This window comes from Panthera tigris, chromosome E3 (assembly GCF_018350195.1).
Source record: "Panthera tigris isolate Pti1 chromosome E3, P.tigris_Pti1_mat1.1, whole genome shotgun sequence".
NCBI classification, from domain to species: domain Eukaryota; kingdom Metazoa; phylum Chordata; class Mammalia; order Carnivora; family Felidae; genus Panthera; species Panthera tigris.
In genome coordinates this window covers 9288303-9298143 of record NC_056675.1, presented here as the reverse complement: position 1 = coordinate 9298143, position 9841 = coordinate 9288303, and the positions used below count along the sequence as shown (strand labels likewise).

The following is a 9841-nucleotide window of genomic DNA, read 5'->3' as shown; positions in this document are numbered from 1 at the left end:
AAACTCCTCAAATCCTTTGATCACACTACACCACTGGTCTCCCAAACCAGCCCATGAGCTCCCAGACTTTCATAGCGTAAGGCCCAGAGTAGATGCTGGGTGGGTATTTGCTGAGTGAGTATAATGTCTGTCTCGTGTTGGAACATTCCTGTGATGGGGAATTCACTTATCCTGGGATGAAATGAACTGCTTAGTTGTTGTTTTTTTTCAAGGTTTGATTGCTAGGAAAAAAAACAAAAAAATCCTGTCTCGGACTTAGCTGAAGTCTGCTCTAGATGACTTCCCTGCAGGAGTCCTGGCTTTCTTCTGGAGCAGCCCAGATTGTCTAGGTCTTTCCTCTTCTCAGTGTGATCGAGGACTCACTCACAGCATCAAGGGCACTTGAGAACTTGTTAGAAATGCAAATTCTCAGACACCACCCCAGACCTACTGAATCAGAAACTCTGAAGCTGTGTTTTAACAAACCCTCTGGGTGACTTTGACGCCTAATAAAATTTAGCACTGCTGTTCTAGACGCCAGCCCCCAACTGCCGGTCCAGAGATAGTTTGTATCAGAATCACTGGGCAAACATTAACAATGCCCCAGAGACTTGGATTCAGTAGGTCTGGGGTGGGTCCCAGATAGGATAGACATATAAGATACAAGACACCCAGTTAAATTTGAATTTCAGGGGTGCCTGGGTGGCTCAGTCGTTTAAGCGTCCGACTCTTGATTTCAGCTCAGGTTATGATGTCATGGTTTGTGAGTTCCAGCCCCACATCGGGCTCTCTGCTATCAGCACGGAGCCTGCCTCAGATCCCCTCTCCCTCCCTCTCCCTCCCTCCCTCCCTCCCTCTCTCCCTCTCTCTCCCCCACCCTCGCTCTCCCTCTCTCACCCTCGCTCTCCCTCTCTCAAAAATAAATAAGCATTAAAAAAAAGATTCCCTCTTGGGGCGCCTGGGTGGCTCAGTTGGTTGAGCGTCCGACTTTGGCTCGGGTCATGATCTCACGGCTCGTGAGTTCGAGCCCCGCATCGGGCTCTGTGCTGACAACTCAGAGCCTGGAGCCTGCTTCTGCTTCTGTGTCTCCCTCTCTCTCTGCCCCTAACCCACTTGCATTCTGCCTCTGTCTCTCTCATAAGTAAGTAAACATTTTTTAAAAATTAAAAAAAAAAAGATTCCCTCTTAAAAATTTTCTGAATTTCAGATAAACAAGGAATTTTTTTGGTATAAGTATGCCCCAAATGTGAAATTCATGAATTTCTGGTTTAATTTTACTGTGCATCCTGTATTTTCATTTGCCAAATCTGGAAGCTCTACCTCATTTTAACAAGCTTCCCCACAGATTCAGCCAGGTTTGGCCTAAATCCTCCACCACCCTTCAAGTATTTCGAGATAGGGATTCTGACCACCTGTATGTTCTTATCACCTCCCCCTTCTAGACATTGTGTTTTTGTTGACGTAGCCTAAGAGAACACGCACTTCTGGTGCCACGCTATGATACTGACTCAAATTGGGTCTGTGACCATTGAAAAACCCCTAAATCCTTTCCAAACACGCCGCTTTAAATTATGTCTATCCCATTTTTAGAAAGTGAATTCGGGATCCAGTTTCCAAGGGAGGGATTTCTCACTGTCCTGCTCAACCTTCTTCAATTCCTCCCATCTTTCCAGCCTGTTGAGTCCTTCTAGAAACTGATTGTATTTAGAAGCTTTCCCACATGCTGTCCTCTATGAATCTGGTCATCAGATTATCAATGTTCCATCCAGTCAGTGGTGAACATACTGGATCAGACATGGGTGAGGACAGAGCCCTGTCCTGTGGTCCTTCACTAAATACCTCCATCTAATGTGACATCAACCCATTAATCAGCTCCCTTTGAGCACAGGTCAATCTATCCGCCAATTACAACGGTGCAGAACAGGATATTAGTTCCAATAAATCGCAATCTTTCTCTCTCTTTATGCAATTTCACAGGGATCCCATAAAAAATAATGTCAAATGCCTCTCAGAGAGACCGTGTGTCTGCTGTAACTCCCTAGTCCGCAGGCCCAGCAACCGCAACTTGGAAAGAAGCGGGTTTCACGTGCAATGACTCTTAGGGGCCTTGGCCCCTTGTCTTGGGGTTCAGGGGTCGTCCTCCAATCACCTGCCTCTGATTCCTGTCTAGTGGCCTCCAACTCACCAGGTGAAGCTGGGAGAATCCACCGTCTGTCCTAGTGAAAATCCAGACTGTCCCTGCCCCCATGCCTATGCACCTCTCTCTTTTACTTCTTAGAGACACGTCTGAAAGATTACCTGGACAGTCCAGCAATCTTACTTAGCCGGGCGTGCTCCTGATTCTAGGGATAGAACAGCTCGGGGTCTGGAGATGTGTGCTCAGCACTGCTCCCCCCAGCTTCCCCTCCCCTGCCTTCAAGGAGCTCAAACAAACTTCTAGGCAAGGGCACCACGCCCATGTCAGAAGGAAAGAGTGCAAAGCAGCATCGCTCAGAACCTGGCTCCCCCGAGGCCTAAGCACTTTATCCCTATACCCTCAGCACGCCTCTTCTACTGCCAGTGCCGGGTAGGCTCTGGGGAACCAGAAAGAGGGATCCATCCCCCCAAAGCGCTCACAGTTCAGAAGGGGGTGTCAGATGCAAAGAACAAGTCGAACTTCCGTTATCTGTAGAGGTGAGGACAGAGCTAGAGCACAAGGAGATAATGACTCACCCTTCCTCAGAAGCAGGGACAGCTTCCCGGAGGCAGTGACATCTGGGCTGGGCCCTGAAGGATGAACACAAGTCCCCCAGGTGGAAAAGCGAGGAAATGGAATCCCAGCATAGGGGAACCATAGGACACAAAGGAGTGAGCACATGCCTTGGGACAGATGACCAAGGCCGAAGGGCTGGATGTTATTTGCAGGAGGAGGTGTAGCAAGGGATAAAGTTGCAGGACAGCATAAGGCAAAATGCGAAGGGATCTTGCAACCCATATTAAGGACTATACCAGGTAGTCCTCTGTCCCGCCTCGTGTTGTGGTATCTTCTGTTTGTTCCTTCCACGTGCACTGGGCACCGCCCGCTCGCTCAGGCACTTTGCTGGCACTAGGAGTTGAAAGCCAAACTGTCCCCAGCACAGAGGGAGCCAGACCCGTGAGTCCACAGTAACAACAGCGAGTGGCAAGGGCTCTGGCAGGACAGCACCAGCCACGGGGTTTAAGGGAAGCCTTCGAGAAGGTGGTGATGCCTATGGGCGGTGACTCTGGGGACACAAAGGAGTCAGGAGAAGAGAAGGAGTCCCAGGGAAAGGGAGCACTGAATGGAAAAGCCTGGACACAAGAGAGATGCGGAATCTGTGCGGCAGGGTGTCCGTGGGGTGGTTACAGCTAGACCAGAAGGCAGGCCGTGGCACGACTTTAAGCGACCGGAAGCCACCAGAAGCTGTTACTCAGGGCATGACACAGTCTGATTTGCTCCTGGACTGATCTCTCAGGTTGCTGATGAGGGGGCGGGGGTGCGGGCAGGATGCCGCAGCAGCAGATCAGAGTGAGGGGCTCGGATTTTGGTGGCAACAGGAGGGGAGCGAGTGGATAAATGGAAGTGATACCAAGAAGGGATGGGGGACCAAACTTGCTGACAGGTGAGCTGTGATGGGCCGGGGCAGCAGGGGTCTCCAAGCTCCACATGTGTTCCTGGCACAGGTGACCAACAGCCAGAAGGGTCACCCATGGGCCAAGCACTATGGCCAAGGCAGGCGGCGAACAGGGCCCCCAGAGCTCTGTGTGGGGCTTGATGAGTGTGGGATGCTTGTGGGTGACCCCAGGAGAGGCCCTGGTGGAGCTGGGGTGCAGGGCTGGGCTAGGACAGAGGCAGGAAGCTGGCAGGGCTTAGGGATGGAGAGATAGGTTAGAAGAACAGGTTTGGTCTGTAAAGTCCCAAAAGCCTTCCTCTCCTGAAAAATCTGGATGATGCTCCCAGGCACAGGTAGGGACCAGAGGCTCGGAAAGGGTCAGTGACATCCTCAGGGTCACACAGCAAGGAGTGAGGAGCCTGGCCTAGAACCCAGGGACTTGGGATTTAGGGGGATGGACACATGAGCTTATGTTCTCATCGCCACCTCATCATCCCTGTCTGTCACTCTGTCCCCTTCTCTACCTTCCAGGTTTTGTGGCTCTGAACACCTCCCACCCCATCACTCTGAGGCCCATGAGGGGAATGTGTGTTGGGAGGTTGTGTTGCAGGAAAGGCCCCGTCCAGGACGTCCAGACATGCCCAATCCCTTCTTCCCACCTCCCTCCACCCCTTCCCTCTCTCCCATCCCACTCACTGGGAAGAAGGCCTCCCTGTTGCTTAGCAACTAGCTGGAGCCTAGGAGAAAGGAAATGGAAATAGCTCAGGAGGTGCCTCCCCTCTGTCAAGATAGGTCCTTGGTGTGTGTGTGCGCGTGTGTGCGTGCGTGTGCTTGCACGTGTGTGTATGCCTACTCTACTTTGAGCCTAGTGTGGAGTCTTACCTTTCGAGACATGCTGACGCCCACCTCGCCCTGAGCCTGCAGGAGGATGTGGCTGTCTGGAAAGCTAATGTCAGTGCCAATTTGGTTGTATCTTCAGAAGCAGTGTTTCCAGAACAAAGGAGGGGACAGACCTGTGGGGCTTCAGTCTGGATCTGGCCCACTGCTGGAAGGCTGGCTTTGGAAAAGTTGGCCAGATCAACTGCAACCTGCATCTGTGGTGGGAATGCAGCTGACTTCATCTTCCTATCTCCGCAGGGCTGCCCTGGGAGCTGGGGACACACGTGACCGCATGGGCACGCAATGGGTGTTTGGGGGGAGGAGGTGGGGGGTTCAACCGAGGCTGAAGGGAAAAACAAAAATAAAACAAACAAATTTTACCTGGGGCACCTGGCTGGCTCTGTGTGAAGAGCATGTGAGTCTTGATCTCAGGGCTGTGAGTTCGAGCCCCACGATGGGTGTAGAGATTACTTAAATAAATAAATACATAAATAAATAAATAAGCAAGCAAGCAAGTAACCAAACTTAAAAAACAACAACAACCTAACACGTTTTCCCAGAGACCAATGTGGTTGCCTACAACCACAAGGGAGTTGCAAGCAGAGGCTAGAATTCAGGCCCAGGAACTGGTACAAGGGAGAGAGGGTTGCCCTAAGCGGTTGCTACGTCCCTCCCTGGAGAGGACTATTCCAAGCACAGGGCCCTTAGAGGCCATCTAGTCCAACCTGCATGGACCCACTTTACAGATGGGAAAGCCTGGGGTCCAATCTCCCCTCATGCCCTGAGGCGTGACCCGAAGGTGCTAACCTGACATCCGCCCCCCTCTGCAGCTTGAGGGGGAGCGGATTAGAGCCATGAGTGGGCCTTTAAATCTCCAGGATTAACCCGCGCGGAGAGGAGCTTAGCAGGTGGCCGAGAAGTGACCATCCCGCCTGGTGTCTGTGTCTGTCTCGCAGGGCCGAGGCCAGCGGCTCCGGGGCCAGCCGCCATGTCCTCCACCGTGAACAACGGGGCGGCCGGCATGCCGTCCCCACCGGACGCGGCGAACGGCTTCCCTCAGCCGGGGGCCTCCTCGGGGACCTGGCCGCGGGCCGAGGAGGAGCTGCGCGCCGCGGAGCCGGGCCTCGTAAAGCGCGCGCATCGCGAGATCCTGGACCACGAGCGCAAGCGGCGCGTGGAGCTCAAGTGCATGGAGCTGCAGGAGATGATGGAGGAGCAAGGGTGAGCGGGCCATGGGGCGGGGCGGGTCACGGGGCGGGGCGGGGCGGGGCGGGGCGGGGCCGGGCGAGGCCCGGACTGCAGTCAGGCTGGGAGGGGCCACACTCGGAGCCAGTCCAGGTGGAGCCCCTGCAAGGCCAGAACTTGCCTTCTTGTATTCATTCATCAACCGTCTTGGCCGCCTGCTCTACGTCAAGCTCTGAACTAGGCTCAGATTCACAGAAGCCAAGGAGACACACAGTCCATGTCTTCCAGAAACATCCAGTCCGGGGTGGGGGGGGGGGGGAGAGAAGCATGTAAACACCTATGCTAACTCAAGGTCTCAGTTTCCCCTTCTCCAAAACAACTCTATTGAGCTTCCTGGACTGTGCCAAGGTGGGTGCTGCAGCCAGGCAAGAGGGGACGATGGGCTTTTTTTAGTACAAGGCTACCTGTGGTTTCAGCAGAGGAACCCCAGCCAGCAGCCACACCCAGAAGCTTCAGTGTTACCTGTCCAGTTCAGACCCAGTCACAGGGACACACAAGTGCGCCAGCCACCGTGCTGCACACTGTTGGAGCTGGATCAGGGTCACTTCCTCAAAGACTGCCCCTCACTCCCTCCCCGACTGAGAAGAGAGACAACCATGTTTAGAGCCAACTCCAGCATAAAACGAATTGGAATCGTGGTTAAAGGACAGGACAGGAGAGGACCAAGCACTTCAGGAGCTCAGAGGAGAGATTCTGAGAGGAGACATTCGAATGGGCCTTGAAGGATGAGTAGGAGTTCGCCAGGGCTTGTGCATCGATCAGTCAGTAAGGCTCTTTTTAGGGACTTTCCTCAAAAGTCCAGTGGAGACAGGACAGGTCTGACACATGGGGCTGGAGGCAAAGAAACAGAACAAAGCCATTCCCATTTGTGCAGCTCTAAGGAAAGCTGGTGGTCTTGAGTGTCCATTTTGTATCTACCCTGAGGATTTTGAAACTATTGGGCTGGCTGTCGAGGGAGTCAAAGTGAGGAGCAGGGCCCGCCTATCAGGCTGGTACTGTTGGGGAGCTGACAAGTTGGAAATGCCCAGTGCACTGGGGCCCGGAGCCACACTGGGACAGACAGCCTGTGTACAGAAGTGCTTCTAAGCCTCGCCTTTGTCCGTCCAGGCCTCCTGGGCTCCCCAAGAGGCAGCCAAGACATGGTTCACCATCACTCTAGAGCCCAGGAAGACACTGAGGCTCAGACAGAGACAGTCCCTGGCTGCAGGCAGAGCCAAGGCTGGGCCCAGATCCAGGGTCCTCAGGGAGGCTGCCAGGCAGGGCCCCTGAGACACAGAGACTTGGTGCTCATCTCCAGCTGGGGACCAGGTGGGGATGGGGGGGGTCCCTGCCGAGAGGGATAAATGGATGGAAAGCAGCTGAAGGCAGACGGAAAGGAGGCTTCCAGCTGGCAATGAAACCAGGTTTGATGAGCCGTGGATGTGGACAGAGGAAATGAGATCCCCAGGGGCAGGGTCAAGTAGGGCTGGGAAGAGGAGAGCCCACGGACCTTATTTCAACCTGCAAATCCCAATAAGTTGGGGAGACTTGGCAGTGAAGGGTTGGCAGGCAGGTGAGCGAGTTGAGGGAACAGGAGGGGCGCCTGGGCCAGAAGAGGGCCAGCCTTCTGAGCTGCATTCTTGCAAACTGTCCCCTCCCCCTCCCACAGCCCCACCTCCTTCCTGAGCCCCCTCTCTCCCCCTTGAAGAGCCCCATCCTCCCAGGGAATCCCTAAGGCACCACTCTCATGGTGCTCCTCCCCTCCCCAAGCCTCCTCCCCTGGCTGAATCTCCCTCTCCTCCAGGAGCCCCCAGACGCTCACGGCACACAAGAAGGTCCTTCCTGGATGAGGGCAGCCTCACACAGAGGGGATGGTCAGGCAGAGGTCATTTGACCATGACCTCAGTGTTGGTCCCCTGGCATCAAAGACCGTGCCTCTCTGGGATGCACCCACTAGGTCTCCAGTCCGGACCCCTTACCCTACCCAAGCCCTCACTCCAGATGGTCCTTAGTCTGGAGTCTCCTGTAAAGCTAGCTCTCAAGTCACCAGTGCGCCCCAGCCCCCAAACCCCTAGCGGCAGCCTGGTCAGTGGAGGGCACAGCCACTCTGGAACCCAACAATCCAGAACTGAGCAAGCTATGGCTACTGGGAGTTGTTCTACGTCCTGTGGGCTGAAGATGTACAGGGCTCTCCCACCTCCAGCCAGTCCCCAAAAGGTGCTCCACAAACACTGGGGACCCTTGCTCTGTTACAAAATCGGGTCATTAATATCCATTTCTACAAACACTGGTTCATTCGAGTCTATTTACCAGGTTCTCAGGCATTTGACAGATATTCCCACTAGTCACAGGAACACACATTCTTTGGCCCCATTAAAAAGCAATCCCTTCCTTAATATTGATGGATGGATGGCTAATTCACTGGTGATTGATGCTGCATTGCAATCACCTTCACGCAGCCTGCAATCGCCATGGGGCCAGGGACAGAGTCCCCCGCCTGTGTGATGTGCTGTTCCCACCCCAGCCCCAACCTGTGCCCCGTCCTCTGCCCCGGAGGCGGGCAGAGCCATGCTCTGGGGCTTGGAGCTTGGAAGCCTCCCTTCTCCCTGTTCTGTTTCCAAATCCGTCAAATGGGAAGAGGAAGACCGCCCACCCTCTCCGAGCTGGAGTCAAGAACAAATTAGTGACCCAGGGACCCAGGAAGTGATTACGTAGGAGCATCCCAGTCTGGGTGGAGACAGGCAGAATGAAACATTTTCAACTCTGAGGACCTCTTTTAGAATGCAGTATTCTGGGACACCTGCGTGACACAGTCAGTTGGTTAAGCGTCTAGCTCTTGATTTCACCTCAGGTCAGGATCTCACAGTTTGGGAGTTCAGGCCCCGCATCGGGCTTTGCGCCGATGGTGCAGAGCCTGCTTGGGATATTGTCTCTTTCTCTCTGGCCCTCCGTCGCTTGTGTGCTCTCTCTCTCTCTCTCTCAAAATAAATGCATTAAAAAAAAATTTAAGGCAGTGTCCCCTCACCCTGCCCCAGCCTCAGAGGGCGGTCCAGGAAGCAACGACAAATTTGGCACATCGTTCCCTCGTGGCCCATAGAGTGGAGGCGAGACAAGGGAGCCAGATTGCCTGAGCCAGGCGGCTGGGGCACTGAGACAGGTGTCATTGCTGTCCCTGTCCCCAGTCCCCTGGCCAAGCCTTCGACTTCCAGTCTTGCTTTGGCACGGCCGCCGGGCCTCTGCATGGCAGGCACTGCCACCTTCACAAGGACGGGGTAGCAGCCTCCCTACCTCGGCCTTTGCCTCTGGGAGAACAGGGAGATGGACCGGAGGTGATTCCCGACCTGGGACACTGCTGACCTGGCAGGGGTGTGGGGTGGAAAAAGGCAGGGAGCCTGGGACAGCTAGACCCTCAGTCCCTCCTGCTCTGGGACAAAGGGTCCTTGGTTACTACTATTTATTGGGCAGCTATTATGTGCCATGCACTGCGCAGAGTGCTTTGTAAGCATGATTTCCCTTAATCCTTGTGACAGCCTTGAAAGACAAGTTACTGTCCCTTTTCACAGATGTAGAGGTCAAGGTCACAGAGCTAGAAAATGGGGGGTGCCAGGACTCAAATGCAGGACCGCCTGGTTCTCAGACCTCTTCCCTTAATCACTGTCCAACGTGGCCTCAGCTGAGGGCTGACCTCAAGAGATGCGAGGGAACAGGAGACTTGAAGGCAGCCGTTGTACCTGACACTTCTTTGCCCAGTAACCAGACGGTCATCCCTGGGTCCCCAGCTTCTCCTAGCAAGATGCTCTGGGGCATAGAGGGGTCCTCCCTAAGCCTCCAAGTCGATTCAATCCAGCACTCCCGGCCTCCCAATGGCCTGCGCTGAAGTTCGTCAACTTGCCTCAGACCTGCCTGCTCTGGGATGGGCCCTAAATTCCTGCACGTGTCCTGCTCCAGGTCTTAGCGAACCCTGAGTCCTGCTCCTACCTCCCGGCCCCCTATGCTCCATAGACTCCAGGAGTCTGGGGGACTTGGGCCCTGGCCTGAAGCCCATCCCACTCAACTGAGGATGTGGCCCAGCCTCGCTCTTGGGCCATCTCCCCAGCCCCACCAGGTCCAGGGCCCCATGGCCTGAGACAACCGGCCTGTCTCTCCCA

The 9841-nt window shown here is 54.6% G+C and overlaps 1 protein-coding gene across 1 annotated transcript in view; it reads left to right on the top strand.

Moving 5' to 3' along the window:
- The first annotated feature begins 5457 nt into the window (after positions 1-5457).
- Positions 5458-9841, top strand: part of SRRM3 (serine/arginine repetitive matrix 3) — a 35016-nt gene continuing 30632 nt past the window's right edge. Inside the window, 1 exon segment of the mRNA XM_042970806.1 lies at positions 5458-5690. Coding sequence (XP_042826740.1) covers positions 5458-5690 — 233 coding nt within the window.